Here is a 21,971-nt window from a genome sequence, read left to right as displayed (position 1 = left end):
AGGTTAAGGGGCACTGCCCTATTAATGAAGTTGGGAATAAATTTTCTGAAGAAATTCCCCATGCCGATGAACCTAGCGATTCCTTTGATGTCCTTAGGAGGCTTGAAGTCATGAATAGCCTGCGTTCTAGAATGACCGAAAAACACTCCATTGGGTGACACAATATGCCCTACGAATGACATAGAAGGCTCAGCAAAAGCCACCTTAGATAACTTAACTGTCAGCCCAGCCTTATGAAGGTGATTTAGAAATTCTTTAAGATGATCTAAGTGTTCTTCACAGGTTTCAGAAAACATGATGACATTGTCAAGATAATGGTAAAGATATTCAAATTTGATGTTGGAGAAGACCCTATCCAGCAGTCTAGTAAGCACAGCCGCACCTGTGGAGAGCACGAAAGGTACCCGGTTGTATTCGTACAAATTCCAATCAGTAGCGAAAGCCGTCAGATGTTTGGATTCTTCCGCCAGAGGAATCTGATTATACGCTTGGTTAAGATCTAAGATGGTGAAGAACTTAGCCTTACAAAACCAGGAGAAACATGAGTGAAGGTCAGGAGTTGGCACTGACTGCAATATGACCTTACAGTTTAAAGCCCTGTAATTAATGACAGGCTTGGAACCACCTTGGGGTTTCGGAACAAGAAAAATGGGCATTGAATACACTGACTTTGAAGGTCAAATAATGCCATCCTTCAACATTTGGGTGATGATCTCTTTAAGAGCCTTCATTCTAGGTGGAGATAGCCTATGTGGAGGAAATCTTACGGGAATAGAATCTGTTACCTCAATCTTATACTCAATTAGGTCAGTAACACCAAGCGTTTCTGAAAATACATCAGGAAAAGACTGACACACTTTCAAATACTCTCAGCCTGGTCCTTAGGTAGATGCCTAAGATCTAATTACATCTCACTCTGGGTAGGAAAAATAGACGAAAATGATGCAGAATTACATTTTAAAAGAGGAATATTTACATTACTATTAATTTGAATGTCCCTGACTTGCTCTGAAGATTGAACACAAGACCAGAATGCAATATGAAATTGGCCCCAATATTATGGGGCAAGACAACTGTTTAGCAACAAACAACTTAATTTTCCAAGTGAATGTAGAAATATGAATTTTAGCAAAAATGAAGCCCAAAATTTCTAAAGATGAAGAATTTGCCAAAACACATTTGATAGAAGATAAACAACAATCAGGAAATTCACAAGAGGCTTTCAATTTAGAGTACCACTTCTCAGAATTAATACAGCTAATGCTCCCTGAGTCTAATAGTGGCTGACGGATTCATTATTTATCTCAATTTTAAGAAATGGCATGAATTCTGGGGTCTCAGAAGTGATTTTAAAGCATTCCCTTGGGCCTTCAAATGATAAATAATAATCTTCCTCGAAGGGTTTGATGCCCTACTTAACATGGGCTGAGCCTCATCAAGCTGAACTTGGTGACTCAGCCGACAGTGTTAGTCACTTCCTAGTGGAGGCAGCACCAGAAGTAGAACAGGAAGGTGTACTGTTAGGTGAAATACAATTTTTGGCCAGGTGGGCGAACGACCTGCACTTAAAACAACGCTGTGATGGGCCTGCTCTATTCCTAGTTCTACTAGGTTTTACCAAGGGACACTTATTCCTAAGGTGTTCTGCTGATCCACACGCATAACACTTGCGCGGAGGGAAGGTTCGGCGAGGTGGTGGCCGAGAACTGTTAGATGATGGAGGGAGGTCCTTGGCGACTCATAAGTTCTCACTGTACCTCACTCCTTCAGCAGACACTGCCATTGCATCAAGTACAGAGAAGTTCTGAGGTCGAGAAGCAAAACATAAGTACGACCTGCATGATGGAGAAATTCTTGGACAATGGTCTGTATGATTTGATCTTCGGGAAAATGAAGAGAAAATACCCTTGTATAGACTATATGTCTTGGATGAAATTGGCCAAATTCTCGTCCAACCTCTGAACTCGGAAGTGGTACTTCTGTATTAGAGATAACATAGCTCTAGGTGGAATGAAGTAGCTAGGAGATGGGCATGGAAGTTTTCAATAGAACACCTGTCAGCTATTCCCTTCCACAGTGTTATCTGAGAGGATGCCTACAGAATATGGGTAAATTATTTGAAGAATTTGTGAACGGGATAGAGCAAATACCAAAGCATGATCTTGAAACTCAACTAGGAATCTCAGAAATGAAATTACATCATTAGTTGAATTTATCAAAAATTTGGAGATGCCCTTAAGCAAAATGGCTAAGGGGTAAGCTGCTAAAACCTGGCAATATAAAAGGGGATGGCATTGGATTTTGACGGGGTTCAAAACCGGCAATACTAATAAAGAAAGGTGGAAGTTGTTTTAGATGATCAGATACTTGTTCTGATGGGGCAGATGTTTGTGGTGTAATGCTGATTTCCTACTCTCAGTAGACCTACTAGTGTCCTCTTCCGTTGTTAAGTTTACAGTAGGAATATGGTCACTTTTAGCACTAGCGGCCCTGGACATCAATTGACTAACCCTGTTAGACATGTCAGAAAGGTGTTCCACTAAATTACTAGCTTCCTTAACACGATCCTTCAGTTTTAGAGACAATAGGTCCCTAGCCCTATTGTAAAAATGGAACAGTCTAGCTTGAACATGCTTAAGCTGATTGGTAGAAGTGTCTCTTAGCTGTCAGTGAAGAGATAGCATGGATTTATATTAGTAGACGAATATGTTTGAGTGATATCTTTCAAAGTAGGAATGATCACAATATGAAGATAAAGCTGGAATTCATGAGGACAAATTGGTGCAAATATTCGTTTGTAGGTAGGGGAGTTAGGGATTGGAATAACTTACCAAGGGAGATGTTCAATAAATTTCCAATCTCTTTGCAATCATTTAAGAAAAGGCTAGGAAAACAACGGACAGGAAATCTGCCACCTGGGCAGCTGCCCTAAATGCAGATTAGTAGTGAATGATTGATTAATTCAAAGAAACTTACAACAGATGCTAGTTCAGTGGTATTATCAGTGATATTGGACAGAGCCTCATCAATGTCCTTCTCCCCAAATACCAGGATACAGATGGGAAATTCTAAAGATTCTTTAAGTTTGGCAATAACTGCCACAACCGTGCCACCATACTGAACCTTCCTAATTAAGAGTTTGTAGATTAATTCCTCCTTGTGCAGGTATCCCAGTGCAAGGACTTCTCAAGGACCAGACATACTGGGTGACAGGCTGACAAAATTTTGAAAAATCCAAAGACTGAAAAAATGTTTAGAATTTCGTATCGAATTCTATGAGTAGCCATCAAAAAGGGCTTTATCCAGATCAATTCAATCATACTCTGCTACCACTTGTTCCAGGAATTCTATGGAACGCAGAGGTGAAAGATGGTGTGGACATGAATGGGTGAACATAGAAAAGTCAGAAGATTAATTTAAAACTTTAAAATTGGAGCTATGTTTCTTTTTCCTTTTTTTTCTTTTCCTTTTAAACTTTACACTTTGCTACGCAAGTAACAAAATTAGGTACAAACCCTAGCTCATGAGCTAGGGTAACAATATTAGGAAAATCAGAATAATCAACGATTAACCAATTAACAACCTGAGCTTCATTATCATCTTCGCTTCCCATTTCCAGCTTCCCAGGACCTCAATCGCTGCCTGCCTCTCCACCACTCTTCTCCTTCTTTAAGTACATCTTCTGGTTTTCCTCCTCTCATCTCTATGCACTCCCACACTGAATCTATCCACCTCTTTCAGGGTCTTCCTCATGGTCTTTTTCCTGTTAACTTCTCTGAAAAAGCTTTTTTTGGCACTGTCTCTTCTCCCAGTCTCATCATATACCCATACCACTTTAGCTTTGTTGTTTCTATCATGTCTTGAAGTTCCAAGATTCCTGTCCTTTTCCTTATCTCTTCATTTCTAATTCTATCCTTTCTGGTCTTGCCCTCGATACCTCTTATGAAATTCGTCTCCGCTGCCTGTATTCTACTCTCCTCTTGTTTTGTTGTAGTCCATGATCCAGCTGCAGTCTGGCTCCATGGCTAAATGGTTAGCATGCTGGCCTTTGGTCACAGGGGTCCTGGGTTCGATTCCTGGCAGGGTCGGGAATTTTAACCATAATTGGTTAATTTCGCTGGCACGGGGGCTGGGTGTATGTGTCGCCTTCATCATCATTTCAGCCTCATCACAACGCGCAGGTCGCCTATGGGGGTCAAATCAAACGACCTGCATCTGGCGAGCCAAACTTGTCCTCAGACACTCCCAACACTAAAAGCCATATGCCATTTCATTTCATCCAGTTGCATAGGTTAGAATGGGTTCATAATAGGTTGAATATAATACTTTCTTGCATTTCTTTGGGACATCTTGGTTCCACAAAATACCCCTTACACTCTGGTAGAAGCTGTTTGCTTGTTGTAATCTTTTCCCAAATTCCTTGGTTATCTTTCCATCTTCTGTGATCACACTTCCCAAGTACTTGAAGATTTTAACCACTTCCAGAATTTTATCATTCAGTTTTATCTTTCCTCTTCCTTCCTTCCTTCCTTCCTTCCTTCCTTCCTTCCTTCCTTCCTTTTTTCCTTCCTTCCCCTTGTCATCACTATTTTACTTTTCTCTTTGCTTATTTTCATCCCAAATTTTTCTATCTCTTGATTCCATACATCTACTTGTTTTTGCACTTCCAGTTCATCCTCACCCCATATCACTATATCATCTGCAAACAACATGGCTTTTGTTGCCTGTCTTCCCAATCTCTGTTTAATGTTCTTATGAATTTCATCCATGACTATGATGAATAGTATGGGGGATAGTAAACTTCCCTGTCGGAGATCAGTTTCAACTTTAAACCATTTTGTTTTTCCCATAATAATCTTCACACTACTAACACAATTTTTGTACATAGCTTTCATCATTTGCACTTCCACTCTGTTAACTTGCTTTTTCCTAAATGTGTCCTATACCATCTGTCTGGCCATATTGTCATAAGCTTTCTCAATGTCAATAAATCTCATCACTATGTCTTTTTCAAACTCTCATCTTTTCTCCATCATATGTCTTAATGTAAAGATCAGGTCAAATGTTGATCTGTCTTTCCTAAAACAATACTGTTCTTCTTCCATTTCTCCTTCTAGCTTACTCCTCAGTCTTCCTTCCAATAATCTCTCAAATATTTAAGCTACATGGGCAATAAGGGTGATCCCTCTGTAGTTATTACATTCCTTTTTATCACCTTTTTTAAATATCAGGATAATTCAACTCTTTCCCCACTCTTCTGGGATCTCTTTCTTCCTCCAGATTATTCTAAATAATCTATACAGCCACTGCAGCCCTATTGGTCCTGCTGCTTTTATCATTTCCGTTGTTACCTCATCTGCTCCTGCTGCTTTACCGCTATTCATCTTTTGTATGCCTTCCTCTATTTCTAACATTGATATCTCCTTTTCTTTTTCTTCTTCTTTCCCCATTTTATCTTCTTGCTCCTTCTCATCTACCAGTTCACTGTATTTAATATTTAGCAATTCTGAGAAGTATTCTTCCCATCTTTTTAGTATGTCATCTCTTTGTGTCAATACCTGCCCTGTTTCAGTTTTTACAAATTTTGTATCTTCCCTATTTCGTAAACTATTCTTCACCAAACCATACAAAACCTTTTTACTTCCCTTTATAGCCTCCTGTAAAGTTTCTGTGAAATTTTCCCAGCTCTTTCATTTCTCTTCTTGTACTATTTTCTTGCATACCTTTTTGGCTTCTTAATATTTCTGCCAATTCTCTGCACCATTGCTGCCTATTCACTTCGTCCAAGACATTTGTTTCTCTTTAACTGCTTCCTTTACCCTGCTGTTCTACCAAGGAGTCTCCTTTTCCTATTTCCTCCCTGATAGTCTTCCACAGGTGTTTACTGCACACTTTACAAATCTATTTCTGAAACATGCCCGTTACTCTTCCACACTGTTCACAGAGATAGAGATAGATGAGATAGAGATATGTGAAATAGAGTGAGTCTTATGATAGGATATGGAGGCATGAGAACATGCAGACTTGCACAGTTCTGTATGTTGCTCAGATTGGATAACAAATTTATGAACTTAGTGGCTGTGAAAGATTCAATTACCATTCTCAAAAACCATTTCCATAACAGTTACATCTGAAACCATGTGTTTTGGCTCGGTTAACTTATCACTATTAAGTTCATCAGTCTGCTGTAACTAATTTTGAATAAATAATTTTATAAACTACCTGAAAATGAAAACATACAGTGACAATTGAGGCGCTGTGATCAAAAACGGGACTAGTCATCATTTTGGTGGTATATGAGTTATTACCACAGTTCATATCTTTATATGATTCCGTATCTGTTGATGCTAAAATGGGATTTGTTCATACAGCCGTAAGCCAGTATTCTGTTAAGTGTGCACACTCATAGCTAATATTGTGTGCTAATATTGGGACAGTGATCAGGAGTGAAATCTGGCGTCCAAATCGAATATGAACATAGTTGTCTGACTAAATAACTTGGGTTGTTTAGTAAGAAAATCCTTTTGTATTATCTCCTCCATGTTACAAGCCAAGATACTGATAGGTTATTGACTTGTCTTTCCATGACAGCGTTGATTTTTAAATGTATGTTTTGTTATATGACGCTATTTTACACACTTATTTGGAATGCGTATTAATAGTGTCGATTTTTAAATGTATGTTTTGTTATATGACGCTATTTTACACACTTATTTAGAATGCGTATCAGTAGTGTCGATTTTTAAATGTATGTTTTGTTATATGACGCTATTTTACACACTTATTTGGAATGCGTATTAATAGCGTCGATTTTTAAATGTATGTTTTGTTATATGACGCTATTTTACACACTTATTTGGAATGCATATTAATATGTTTTCGCTATAAAATTTTATGAATTTTTGTGTTAAACTTTAATTTTGTTAAAATGAGTGTTGTTTAAATCAAAAGCAGGACTTGTCAGTTATTTTCTATATCAATTTCCTAGTATGTGTCTTTATTATGTGATTACATATTTTGGTATATGACTTTATTCCTCCTCATGAACACGTAGGGTTACCATAACTGTAAAGTGAGGGAATATTATTATCCCATTCTGGTCTGGGCCTTAATATCCCTAACAAACGTTCTGGACTGGGCATTTTTTATGATATTTAAATCCTGTACCTGTAGGAGATATTTGCATGATTCTTCTTTTTTTGTGCTTGTTTGAGCATCTAGTTTTGAAAAACGCTGTTTGTATTATGTCAACTATCACTTGAGATATTAAAATTATTTATAAATTATTCCATGTTTTGCGAATGGAAAAAGGGTCTGACGGATAAATAAGCAAGTACAGTTTTCTGAAATTTACCCTATTTTGCTAAAAAATATAAAATATGCATTGCAGTTACAAGACAACAATAATGAGTACGATATAAGAATAATAATTTTTGCAATAATAATAGTAATTGTTACAGCAGGTACGGGCTAGGAAAAGCGGCGGCCCGAAGGGGCTGGGTAAAGGTCGTATTAAGCGAAAGATACCAACTTCAATTAACAACGAGATCTCGCCAAGCTTCTTTAATTACAAGTTCGAAAACTTTAACTCCTTTAAGAACATCAAATAACAACAATTTACAATTAAGAAGATAATACCCGTATATACATTCAAAATTATTACAAAATACAAACGAGGGAGCCAGCCCTCTCTATCAGGTACAAGTTCACATGCATACGTGAAGGGTTTCGCATTGCAATTTCCCGAACATAAGCCGGGGATCAATAAGGAATATGAAAGACCTTCAAAGTTTACGATAAGCTTGAGGATAAATTAAACATGGCCTTCCAGTATCTTAACGCCCGAAGGCACATAGAAAATCCGTAGTGGATTACAATAATGTAGAAAAACCACCTACTTAACCCCACTGTGGAATGTTTCGGCCATGAAAGTACTTTCTTTAAGTTGAATCAAACACATCAACTAGAAATCTTAAATGAAGATTAAATCCAAAACACAAAGTTCCTACCATTACACAGTGACAAATCTCGTGTTTACCTCAGGCACCTTCCCAAATTTTGACATTTTAAAGGGGACAGTACAATAGCAAGGTCCCTCTCTCTATCTTACCTCCGCGCTAGCATGCCGGGTTCGACGGGCTTCAAGGCAAGCCCGGGAGATAACAGACTGCACTCAGTGCGAACAGGAGAATGACCCGGCCGGCCGAGGAGAACGACCTCGAGCCGCGCAGCGGTCACGTGGACCGAAACTCCCCTCTAGAAAGGAGAGTTCCAGAGGGGCGCGAAGCAAGAGAGATAGAGAGAGCTCGGAAGGGAGGGAGGACTCTTCAGGGTGAGAATACTTCCACATTTCCCTGAAGACATGCGGAACGGCCAGAAAGACATTTATTCCATAAGAGGGGCAAGGATAGGAAATAAAATACATGTAAATACATCAAATTACACAATACATAATACAGCTTGCAAGCACACACAATGTAAAAATACTGAAGAAAGATAGTCCGGAGGGAGGGGGGGGAATCACAGTTTACACGGTTCAGTAATAATTACAACAATGAAAATGGGAGCTCTTATGAAATTTTATTTTAATTGATAAATTTTTTCAAAAGTTACTCAAATGTAAAAATATTGTTCCATTTACCACAAAAGACTTCTGAAAAAGAGAAAATACAGTCTTCTAAACAGAAAACTTTACTAATATGTAGACAATCTTAAGTATTCATGTACCGGGCGAGTTGGCCGTGCGCGCAGAGGCGCGCGGCTGTGAGCTTGCATCCGGGAGATAGTAGGTTCGAATCCCACTATCGGCAGCCCTGAAGATGGTTTTCCGTGGTTTCCCATTTTCACACCAGGCAAATGCTGGGGCTGTACCTTAATTAAGGACACGGCCGCTTCCTTCCAACTCCTAGGCCATTCCTATCCCATCGTCGCCATAAGACCTGTCTGTGTCGGTGCGACGTAAAGCCCCTAGAAAAAAAAAAAAAAGTATTCATGCAAATTTGAAATACGCGAGAACATTCACTAGGCCGTAAAACAAACTCCAATCATAATTAAATGTAAGAAGTTGTTTTGAATTCATATGTCAATAATATGTTCATTTGCGCATAAACTTGTAATATATCATAAAATATCAAAAATATCACTTTCGTCAAGCACGTGTTTGCCGCGAGAAGCCATGTCTTAGAGCTCACTGAGTGACAACATCTACTGATGCATGTTGGTTGAAAATATCATAAATTCTCTGACTTAGACATATAATACTGCCATCTGCTTAAATAATCTCGTAACTAATACATGAAGAAACACGATGTAACCACCACAATGCGTGCATAGCTCGTTCTCGATTTTTAGTGAATTGTCAAACCATACTACGGGCTATGCCCGCAGCGCGGCCTGAGCGTAATTTCGGCCGCTGCGAGCTATGCTCACAGTTAGACCGGAAAGAGTTATAAAGAATTATATATAAAAATTTATATATCTCAAAACTACTATTCAGTGACATGTCCTGGTTTTTTATCTCAGCACCTTTAAAAAACTTATTTAAAATAGAATGATATGTTTTGTTCTTGAAAGAACATATTCAGATTCTATCAAATCAGTTTAAATCGTGCGTATACAGAGTGTATCAGAACTACACCAACATAAAACTCAGGGATGCTCTTCGTGTTACGTTAAGAACAATGGTGTGATAGGATTGGAGGAGAAAATTTTTCTTTTTGAGAAAATGAGGTTACTTTGTTACTTCCGGGTGCACGATTCAAACTGATGAACTTGCCGTATTTGTTAGCCAGAGAGCCAGCCGCTGCTTCTTGTTGTGTCTCAGGGGAGGAAGGGAGGGGATGTGGAAGTGGGAGACAGAGATAACACTTGGTGCGAATGCACAAGTTTCTTGTTTGTTTCGCATAGTCGCTTCCCAGCCCCAGCTGAAAAAGTTCTCACCGTTTGTTCTGCACAAATTGACTATTACGGGAACCCCATAGAAGGAGAAGATGAACGTGTTCCAAGAATACAGACAGCTTTCCAGGTCGTTTTCGGCACACCACACATCCTGAACAGAGTCTAAAGGTCACTACTACACTGTTGTGAACTGTGCAACAAAGTGCTTATTGAACATTATTGTAATCAAACCATTGGTCATATTGTTTCCTTTGTTCAGTATTTCATTCCATTTACGATAATATGAGTGAAGCAATACACAATTGTGGGGCAGCATTGCATCTTCCAGCATGTTAAATAATAATAAAGAACATTACTATGACCAATAGAAGAGAGGAGAAACAATCTGGTGCATTCCTCGACTGACAAGTGTGTCTTAATTACAGTGTGTCCTTGTACTGTGTGTGTGGTTACAGGTGTTCTATGAATGAACTGTGCATATTGCTTTTAAGAGACAAGGACAATCCCTTCTCCTTCTCTTCCCTGAAGCACGGCAGTGGCTTGTGCTCTGGCATAGCAATTTGAATCTCGCACCTGGATTTAAACTGATTTGATAGAATCTGAGAATGTTTTTGTAGAACAAAACATGTCATTCTTTGTTTAATAGCATATATTGTCTTTACAAGTATGTTATAGAGGTATATGTCTGATAATTAGTGTTTTCAACAGACTGAAAAGCTTTAAAGTTACATTAACTAAGTCGACACTGGAAAATGTGGCTTCCTTCTGAACAAACAAATCTAGAAAGCCAAGAAAAGTGGCTGAGAGGATTCATCATACTGATCATGCCTCACCTTGTAACCTGCAGTTGTTTGGGCTGAGCAGTGGTCATTTGGTAGGCCAAGTCCCATCAGGGCTGTAGAGCCGTGCAGTAGGAAACTTGCATTTAATACAAAAATCATGTCAGTGTTTTCCTGGCTTGTAGGTCATGGTCTAGGAGCATGTGATGCTCCTGAAGTTTTACCAAAGACTGCGTTCAGCATTATCAAGGGTTCTGACTGTCTTAAATAGCAGCGAAGCTCTCACTGTAATGAAGTGGTGTTGTAATTCCATCTCATTATATAGTGCAGACCCTGGTACGCTGCTCGCCTACTGGTCCGCCATGCTAGGGGGCGGGGGATGGTCGCTGATTGGCTGTTCTTCGGTGAATGGTTAAAGCATTAAGTAGCCTGATGTACACTGACCTACCTTGGCGGAGACAGGCAACTGATCACCCGTTGCTTGTTCTGTTCTGCTCGGCCAACGTGTCCTTCAGGATTTAAGGTTTTCAGGACTGGAAATCAGGCTTTGTTTGTTACAAGATATTAGAATCGTTCCATATTCATGGTTTTCACTTTACAAAGGAAAAAATTAAATGTATCCTCCTAGTTCAGGACATCTAATGATGCTCCATCTAATGATGGAATTATGTTTTGTATGGAATCAGGAGGATACATTTAATTTTTTCCTTTGTAAGGGCTTTGTTTACCCGTTCAGATTCCTCCTTACAGTTGAAGCTCTTAGTGTGCTTCAGGACTTCAATGGCTTCCCTCTGTAGCCGGGCGTGATAAATCACAGTAGTTGACAGCCAGTCGTGAAAGCCTCAATCACTATATTAGTACAGAAAGATAACATTCACGCAGGATATGTATTTCCTCATAGTGTGAGCATTGTATTATCATTTCTTGTCCCAGTAATAATGAATTCTCTTCTAACAACTTGACACTGACTCTGATATTCAGGGTAAATCTCACCTTTCCCACTTCACTCTCAGATTCACGTTTATAATTTTCATATTCTGTTGTTGTCTTAGGATCAATATCCTCTAGCAACCCATGCTTAAGTCAAAAGGGAACGTATCAACTTGCGACACACTTCGAACCTAGAACAAGAAAGAAGCCTTCAGGTATGTATAGCTAGATGCAAGAAGTGAAATGATTTTGTCTTTTTTGGTTATAATATATTAGCATTTGTACTGGCAATGAATAAACAAGAGCAAATAAAGTCATATAGAGGCCATCAACCTACTATGCTGGTGTAGCAGGGGAAGAGGTGATACTCCCACGTGGCGCGTCCCAAATGGCGGATAGGGGGGTGCAAACCGGCTTGCCAGCGGAATTTAACAAAATAAAACAGCTCTCGCTGACCAAACACACAACCCCTGTGGCTCTGGGATGCAGATTAAGAATACACCCACAGTATCCCCTGCCTGTTGTACGAGGTGACTAAAAGCAGCAACCACGAGATGATCAAATTAGAACCATGAGACTTCTTCTAATTAGTAACATCACGGGAGGGACATCATGGCTCGCCTTTACCTGCAAGTAATACCACTATGTTAGGTACACAATAGGTTTGTGACCAGTAGCAACAGAGGGTGAATCAGTATGGGTTTTACAGTACCCGTGTTTAGTATCACTATATGTGGAACACCACAGGCTTACATTGCCTGTGATTATGAAATTGAAGTAATAAATAAGGTAGTTCAACCTATTCAAAACAAATAAATACGAAATGTAGTGTTACATTCTTATTTAATTATAAGTGGAAGCGGTACCGATTTCGACCCCAATCCGGGTCATCATCAGCCGAATAAAACGCAAAAAACAATGCATAGGTAAGAAAGAAATTAAAGATCAAGTCCCCACAAAAACAGTTGAAGAGGCAAAATAAAACAACGGGGATAGGCACTGTAAAATTCAGAAGAAGTAGAAGGCAAGTCACTTAAAAGAAGCAAGGCGCAATCTTCTGAACAGCAGCATAGCACACGCAAAGTTCAGCATTGTCTCACAATGTTTACGAGAAGCGGAGAACAGTTAAATGTGCCAGCTTGCATACACTATCAGGCGCGAAGTCACAACACAATCCAACAAATGTGAGGATCCAAAATCGTGCAGAAGCCGAAGACGAGTAGCTCAATTGAAGTAAATTGCCAGCTCCCGAAGATCAGCGCGACATATTCAACGTCAGGCATTGTGTTTTCAAATGCCGACCGAACTTGATGAATAGCTTAATGATCCAGTATTTGCTTCAGTCGCTAAAATGTACATATAAATAAATATATATGTATATATATTTATATACATATAATACAATTCAATATAATTGAAATATGTAACTAGGATCTAGTAGATTTTTTAGAACAGTTGACGTAAAAAACAATTTTGAAGAGAAAAATGGTAAAAAGCGCAATACCGGAAAAATGTATATGCACAGTGCACTATTTCTTGAAGATAAAAATTCAGGTCGTAATTGAAGTAGTCAAAGTCAGCACAAGGCATGAGTTTAAATTTGAATGTGAAGACCCAAAATCCAGGTGGCAATATAGTATATTAATATACAGTTCAATTCGGAAAGTAGGTTGTTTTTTTATTATTTTTTTTTTAGAGGAGAGGTGAAAAGAAAAGATGGGAAAAGTTAATAAAGGAAGAGGATTAGTAGATAAGATAAGATTAAAAGGATTTGAAGTTAATAAAAGATGATGGGAAAGGATAACATAGGGAAATAAAGGAGGGGTAGTTTAGGGTGGGTCAGGAGGGTGGGTTATTGGAGGTAGAAAATGTGGGTAGGAACTTTGTAAGGCATGGAAAATTGAATTCGGGTTCAGAAATTTAGAATTTTTGAGAAGAAGAATTAGGAAGTCAAATAGGATATTGGGTTTTTCAGAAATGTTTAAATTGAAATTAGGGTTGAAGTATTGGTCAAGGTGAATAAAACAATTTTCAGTAGTGTTTAGGAGGGGGCCTTTGTTAACGATTTTAAGTATTTTAATATCTTTTTCAATATTAATGAAATTATGCTTGGAGTCTTGTATGTGTTGTCCTATAGCAGAGAATCTGTTGTATTTAATGGCGTTGATATGTTCGGAGTATCTGATGTTGAAGTTGCAGCCAGTTTGTCCGATGTAGGAGGAGCTGCAGTTGTTACATTTGAATCTGTATACTCCAGATTTAGAAAAGCATTAGATTTATTTAGTGATTTAGAGTTGTGTAATATATCAAGATTTCTGTTATTGGTTCTAAAAGAAATCTTCATGTTGTGTTTTTTAAGGACATTAGTTATTTTATAAGCATCTTGAGTGAAAGTGAAAGTAGAAAATGCAGTGGGTTTGGTTTTGTCTTTTGATAACGTAGTTTTAGGATGGTGTTTGAATTTTTTGATGATACGGTTTATGAAAAAGTTTGTTAAAGCCATTAAATTTAGCAATGTTACGGATGGCTGTGATTAGTAAGTACCATTGTGAGGAACCCCACAGGTCTGAGCATTGCCTGTGATTAGCACACCAATGTGAGGAACACCATAGCTTTGCATTGCCCATGAGTGGCGCTGTAATGTGAGAAACACCATAGTACACAGACCTATGGTGAGAAATATGATGGTTCTTACTTTCCTAATGATAAGTAGCATTATGAGCGGCTGTTGACCTAGATTTTGTATCCCTTCAGACAACAAGCATCATCGATTCAAGACTGTGCTTTGCAAACAGCCCGTTGGTCAGTATATACCATTGTTTTAAGATAGTTTCTGGGAAGGTGGGGCATTGCAGATTGAATCCACTGATTGTTTTAAGTTCATAATCATTGTTCATCATTCTTGTTTTTGAATTCAAGTTAAAGGATTAATTTTTTAATTACTTTTAACGTTCAGTATTATGAGCTGGTTTTGTTGATTATTTTAAAATCATATTCATCCAGTCATTCTTCATCATAACATTTTGAATTCTGGTCAGTGGATGAGTTTTGGACATTTAATTTGCCATTACATTTTGTCTCATTTTGTACCATTAGGGCCGATGACCTAGCTGTTAGGCCCCTTTAAAAAACAAACATCATCATCGTCATCAGTCATATAGAGGGCGTTCAGAAACAATATGAACCAAGTATACAAGCGTTAGAGTGTTTGTCATACTGATAAATAATTTTAAAATAATAATACAGTTTATCGAGAGCCGCCGTGGCTCAGGCAGCAGCGCGCCGGCTTCTCACGACTGGATTCCAAGATTCAGATCCTGGTTACTCCATGTGAGATTTGTGCTGGGCAAAGTGGATGCAGGACAGGTTTTTTCTAGGTACTTTGGTTTTTCCTGTCATCTTTCATTCCAGCAAAACTGTCCAAAATCATTTCATTTCATCTGGCAGTCATTAATCATTGCCCCACAGGAGTACAACAGGCTCTGGCAGCCGGCACAATCACTATCCTCACATCAGATGGGGCTTCATTCATTCCATTCCTGACCCGGTTGAATGACTGGAAATAGGCTGTGGATTTTCATTCTTTCAACTCAATATCTCACACCATTGTCATTTTATCAGCTGCTACAATTAGCCAGTCAGATCACTTTGTAGGTTAATTCAAATTAACTTTGCGAGGTGGTGTTGCTAATCTGCACGTGCCTTGAGACCAGCTTGAGAGCACCTATCAAAGAAATGGACCTCTGAAAATCATATCAGAGTTTTCCGGGCTTGTAGGTCGTGGTCCAGAAGCACCTGACGTGTCACCGAAGACTGCATTCAGCATTGTCAAGGGTTTTGACTGACTTCGATAGGAGCGAAGCTCACAGTGTAATGAAGTGGTGCTGTAATTCCACCTCATTATATTTTGCAGGCTACGGTACGCTGCTTGCCTACTGGTCTGCCATGCTGGAGGTGGGGGGTTGCTGGTTGGCTGTTCTTCGGCCAATGGTTGAAGCATTAAGGAGCCCGATGTACATCGACCTGCCTTGGCGGAGACTGACAACTGATCACCCGTTGCTTTCTCTGTTCTGCCTCGGCCATCGGATCCTTCAGGATTTAAGGCTTTCAGGACTGGAAACCAGGATTTGTTTACCCATTCAGATTCCTCCTTATGGTTGAAGCTGTTGGTGTGCTTCAGGATTTCAATGCCTTCCCTCTGTAACTGGGCGTGATAAGACACAGTAGTTGACAGTAGTTTGGTGTCACTGTCCTGTATGTCATGGCCTGCTAGCAGCGAGTGTTCAGTGACTGTTGATCTATCTGCTTGTCCCAGTCGGCTATGTCTGTTGTGCTCCTTCAATCATGTGGCAATGCTGCGTTTTGTAGTGCCTATGTACACCTGGCCATAGCTGCATGGGAGTTTGTAGATACCTGCTGTGGAGAGAAGATGATGCTTGCTTTTGGCAGACCTAAGTAGTCCCTGGACTTTCTTCATTGGCCTATACATAGTTTTTAAAGATCAAAGTAACAAATGTAATTAAAAGCATTGCTTTCTTGAAGGAATGTCTATCGAATAAACCAACTCCAAAATTTCTCATGAAATATAACAACAAACATAGGAACACCACACAGACACACAATACACAGAAAAAAACTACCAAAATTTGGATAAATGATGAAATAAAATTTATATACAGAAAAAAACATTTCCTCAACACACAACTTTATAAAGCACATTTAAGAGCCTCACAAGACCTACCACGAAGCTATTGGGATAACTTCCTAACAACGACACAAGAAAAAACAGCAGACATAGCAGTCCAGAAACAAAATGCATTAGACAGGAAATTCAATGCACTTAGATGATCACATGATCAAAGAACACAGGACAATTCTCATGATGAAAACATCTCTCACAAACCTAACAAAGCTGATAAACACATATTTCACCCACAAAACTAACATGAACTTCAATGAAATAGAAGCCGATATATCGAGTAGAGGACCCAAACACAACTGGGGGAATACTTCAACCTTTCAAAACATCACGACCATCATCACGGAAACTGAAAACGCTCTGAACAAAATCCTGCATGACTTACGAGACGAAGTCCAATACAAAATAAAGAAAAAACTTCCACAATACATCGACAAGATTAATAATAATAATAACAATAACGGAAATACCGTCAATACCGCATATATAAAAAACTGAAAGACAAAATCAAGCAAAATAATTTAATAGTAACAAAAGCAGGTAAAGGCAACACTGCTGTCATAATAGACAAAAATGAATACATAACCAAAACCAAACAGTGTTTCCTAGATAGTACTTTTCAAATTAAACATAAAGACCCCACCACTAACATCCAAAAAAGTCTGAAAATGTTATTGAAGAATACTCACTTTCTTTTAAACCAACAAGAAATCGCAAAGTTAACTATAATGAACCCTAAACTATCGACCACAAAAGCATTCCTGAAAATTCATAAAGAAAATGTACCTATGAGACCTATAATAAATTATAGGTCTAGCCCAACTTACAAATTGTAGCAGTTTATTCAAGCATTCCTGAAAAAGCATTCCACATTTTTATCCAAGAAAACAATACAAAATTCTATAGAATTTTGCAACATTACAGAAAAAGCTAGAACTCAAGCAGTACCACAGTCTGGCATCATATGATATAACAAACATGTATCTTAACATACCTACTCACTAAACAATAAAATTAATTGAAAATAATTTTAAAAACTTAAGCATCCTAGAAATAGAAGAGTTTATGATTTTACTCAAATTTGCCATTAACAATAATTATTTCAAATTCCATAACACTATTTACCAACAACAAGGTCTTCCTAAGGGATCTCCTGCTTCAGGTATACTCACAGAAATATACATTGATCATTTAGAGCACCAAGAAAAAAAGCAAAATTGAGAACATATTTTTCTGGTGCAGATTTGTAGATGATGTTTTTGTTATTATAGACAATAGATTTACCAATGAGATTATTTTAGAACAACTAAATAAAATAGACCCACATATAAAATTCACAATAGAAAAAGAAAATGACTGCACCTTGAATTATTTAAATATATCTGTCACTAGACACCATGATCACCTGACATATCAAGTATATAGGAAACCCACACAAACCTCCAATACAATAAGAAAAGATTCTATCCACCCTAATGCTCGCAAAAAAGCAGCTTATCACAGTATGGTATATAGAGCATCCAATATACCTCTATCCCAGGAAGAGCTGAAAAAAGAATTAAACACGATTTACGATATAGCCCATCAAAACGGATTTAATAGAGAAATGGTCAATAGAATCATTCAAAAGATAAAATATCAACCCAAATCAAGACTAACCAGAGCTAACGACTCCAAGAAGGATTACGTACTTTTCACATTTAATAATACCCACGTTCATTCCATAACTAATATTTTTTTTTAAACGCAATCTAAAAACAGCATACAAAACCACACACAACAGTGCCAACATTTTACACAACGCCAAAGCTGTTAATGATAATAATAGATACAGTTGTTCAGGAGTGTATGGAATGAAATGCGACAATTGTGAAGCTAGATATATCGGATGCACTGGAAGAAACTTCTTTATCCGTTACAATGAACACATTAACGCCTTAAAGCATAATCACTTTTAATCTATAGCTCAACATAACAAGGATTATAAGCATAATTTTACAAATATTGAGAACGACATGCAGATTCTAAGTATGACCCCCAAGGGCCCTGTGCTCAATATAAGAGAAGAATTTTACATAACTATAGATCAGGGATAGCGAAACTTTTCCAACTTTTGTGCCACTTTAACTCTGGTGTATTATTCTCATCTGTTGACTGTGCCACTTGTTGTTTTCCATTTCCATTGAGGGATGTCTACAAATTACACTCCCCTCCCTTGCAACTTCCTTTCTAATTTCCCGATTATGTTTCATAATATGTTATTTATTCATTTATTTATTTATTATACATATATCTTGTAAATATATTTGATTGCATGTTCCGTGGGGCCACGGCGGTTTCCTTCCCACTCGTAAGCCTATCCCATCATCGCCACAAGACCTATCTGTGGTGGTGCGACGTAAAACAACTTGTAAAACAAATAATAATTATTTGACATAAAAAATCTAAAGTACTAATATTGCGAATGGACTTCACTTCCTCCATTAGCTTCATTATCTTCCCATGTTGTACTTTGTACGCTCAACAATTAAACTAATTTCTCCCTCATCACATTTCCATAAGGAAATCTTAAAAAAAACTAAAAAACAAAAAAAAAACAGCTATCCTTGTTTGTACGGTCACATTCATGCTTTCATCAACATATACTGCATATATGTGGGAGTTATCCAAATTACCTTTCAACTGCTCCGAAACTTCTTCACTCATTTTTATTATTCTATCCTTGACAGCAGTTCAGCTGGCTGGCATTCCTTTAATCTTGTTAATTATTAGTTGTTTGTTAGGGAAGTTTTCAAATAATGTGTAAGACGTCAATAAGAAACTTTCTTTCAACAACTCACCGTCAGAAATCTGTTTCCCATGCATGCTGTACTATGCAGTGAGACAGACAGAAACAGCCGCACTATTATCCTTGCAAAGTGTACATATAGTATCTAGAGTTGAGGTTAGAAAGAACAAGGATTAATGTTAATGTGATAAGATGTTATAGCTTGAGACTTAGGTACGGTAGATTTTGATGTAAATATGCTGACGAAGGGAGTTAAGGCTCCCGAAACATGTACGTATAAATATTCAAATATAAAAATAATTTGACAGGGCGGACCAAACAATCACCCATTGTACATTATTGTTGATACAAAAGAACTAGTTTGTTTTGTATAATGTTGGATATTTTGTGAAACGAACTCTCTTCTTTCTTCATTTGAAATGGAACAAACATTTGAATGACCCGTCTCGATATTGCACTTTTCATTAAATGTGGGGAGTAAAATTGTTTTTGAACACAGGCAACACATCTTTTTATCAGTCCGAATTCCCTTGGCCAGAGTTCTTGAAAAATACAGTCACCACCTTCGTTAAGTTTCTGTTCTTTTCGACACCGAAAACATGTTTGCGAGGTCCGTATATAAAACCACCAGAAAACGACACTATCTCACTTGACTTTCGGACCTATCATTGTAGCAGTGTTGCCATATTGCACGTCCGAATGGAACTAGTATTTAGATTTTTTATATTTATTTCTTACACTTGAAACACTGTAAGATATGCATTGTCTGTAGTACAAGACGTGTATATAAAATATTATTATGTTCATGTAGCGAGCCACCAAAATTGTGGCATAGGTTCACCATCCCTGCTATAGATCAATACGCAAACCCAAATTATAAGTTAAACGAAATTACAGATAAAGTTAGTGTCCTCTTTAATACAGTCATCCCGATTTTAAAAAACACCTACATAAAAATAGTTAAAAAACAGAATCCAGTACATATCAAGGAACCTCCCGAAGACACGCCCAGCCATTCCTCACCTCCCCCAATCACTGCCCCTATTGCACCTCCACTTCCCCTCTTTACCACCTCTACCTTAACTTTCCCAATCAATACCCCTCATGCCTCTTTACGTCCCCTCTCCACAAGTACCAGCCCTAGATGCACACGGAGCAGTGCATGATGTGCTCCTTAACTGTACACATTCGACCAGTCAACAGTACTACGTAAGTAAACGACTTATTCCCCACGTTCATTAGACATTCCAATAAACAAATTCTTATACTTCATTTTCTTCTCTGTTCTCACAGATTACTGCATGTCCAACAACAAAACTACAAAGAGGGAACATCTGCACTACTCAATATCTTTTAACGAGATTAGTACCAAGGAAATGTAAATCATCCAACATTCTTAACTATATGAACTTACAAGATAAACAATACACATCGTTGAACATTCTAGAATGCTTGGTACAAACATGCCTGTGAACGTACATAATGCTTTACCAACATTAATATAAGTTAAAAGCATACCACAAGAATACAGTGAACATTTTATCGTATTTTAATGTATTGTATGTTATTAGTTTTTATCACATCCATATCCTAGAATGTTCTAGAATGCTTAGTAGAAACTGCTTGATGATGATGCTTGTTGTTTAAAGGGGCCTAACATCGAAGGTCATCGGCCCACTTAGTAGAAACATACCAATGAACGTATGCAACGATTCACCAATATGAACTAAACTTTAAAGTGTACCTCAAGAATGCTATAAATATTTTAAGTGTAGAAATTGTATTTCACCAAATTATCTATTACTCATGAACAGCACACCAGAATTTTATGTAACATATACATGTCATAGAATATCGACGCTTGTTTTTTAAACCAGAAGACACGTCAATGTATACTTTACATATTGTATATTTTAATATTATCACTCATATCATGTGACATTCTTCATTAGATTTAGTAATGTTTTTAAATTATATATTAAATTAGCTTTAGATCTCATGACCATCTGAGGATGACCTCTGTGAAGGTCAAAACCGGTACTGCATAGTAACAAGACATAATAAAGTATTGATTAGGTGGACGGTACCCATTCTTTGTGATTGTGAATACCCCATGGGACTCCAGTAGCCTCCCTATTCTGTCAGTTGTTTTTCTAATATATAGCAGAGATCCCACTGTCGGCAGCCTTGAAGATGGTTTTCCATGGTTTCCCATTTTCACACCAGGCAAATCTGGGGCTGTACCTTAATTAAGGCCATGGCCCCTTCCTTCCAACTCCTTGGCCTTTCCTATTCCATCATCGCCATAAGACCTATCTGTGTCGGTGCGACGTAGAGCCAATAGCAAAAAAAAAAAAAAAACAATATATGGCAGAAAGGCTTCAGCTCTTCTCTCTCCCTGGTTGTCGGACGTCTGGGATGGAGTGCTCGTTGGATATCTTTATAGTTGTACCCATTAATGAGTAGGGCCATATTGAGGTGGCTGAGCTCCTTGTTTAAGTGCTGAGGTTGACAAATTCTCTTAGCACAGTTGGCCAGCATCTTAATCACTCCGTACTTTTTTTTTTTTTTTTGGGTGGTGGCTGGACGTCTTCTGAAGATAGCAGTCTGTGTGGATCGGCCTATAGTACACTGTGTGCCCAAGTTTAAATTAGCAGTCTTCATTACCAAAACATCGAGGAAAGGGAGTTTTCCTTTGTTATCTGTCTCATAGAGAACTGAATATTGGTGTTAATACTATTCAGATGCTGTAGAAACAGCTGTAGTTGTTCCTTTCCAGGGCTCCAGATTACAAAGGTGTCATGTATGAAGTGCAGCCCTTAGATTTCAGTGGTGCAGTCTCGAGTGCTGTTTGTTCCAACTTTTCTATAAAAAATTT

General features: G+C 38.1%; 1 protein-coding gene across 1 annotated transcript in view; it reads left to right on the top strand.

Moving 5' to 3' along the window:
* Nucleotides 1-21,971, top strand: part of LOC136856943 (uncharacterized) — a 245,934-nt gene that overhangs the window by 52,569 nt on the left and 171,394 nt on the right. Inside the window, exon 4 of the mRNA XM_068231054.1 lies at nt 11,729-11,821. Within this exon, the coding sequence (XP_068087155.1) occupies nt 11,729-11,821 (93 nt within the window). The remainder of the gene's footprint in view (nt 1-11,728; nt 11,822-21,971) is intronic.

Source organism: Anabrus simplex, chromosome 1, assembly GCF_040414725.1.
Source record: "Anabrus simplex isolate iqAnaSimp1 chromosome 1, ASM4041472v1, whole genome shotgun sequence".
NCBI classification, from domain to species: Eukaryota; Metazoa; Arthropoda; class Insecta; order Orthoptera; family Tettigoniidae; genus Anabrus; species Anabrus simplex.
This window is presented reverse-complemented; position numbering and strand designations above follow the sequence as displayed.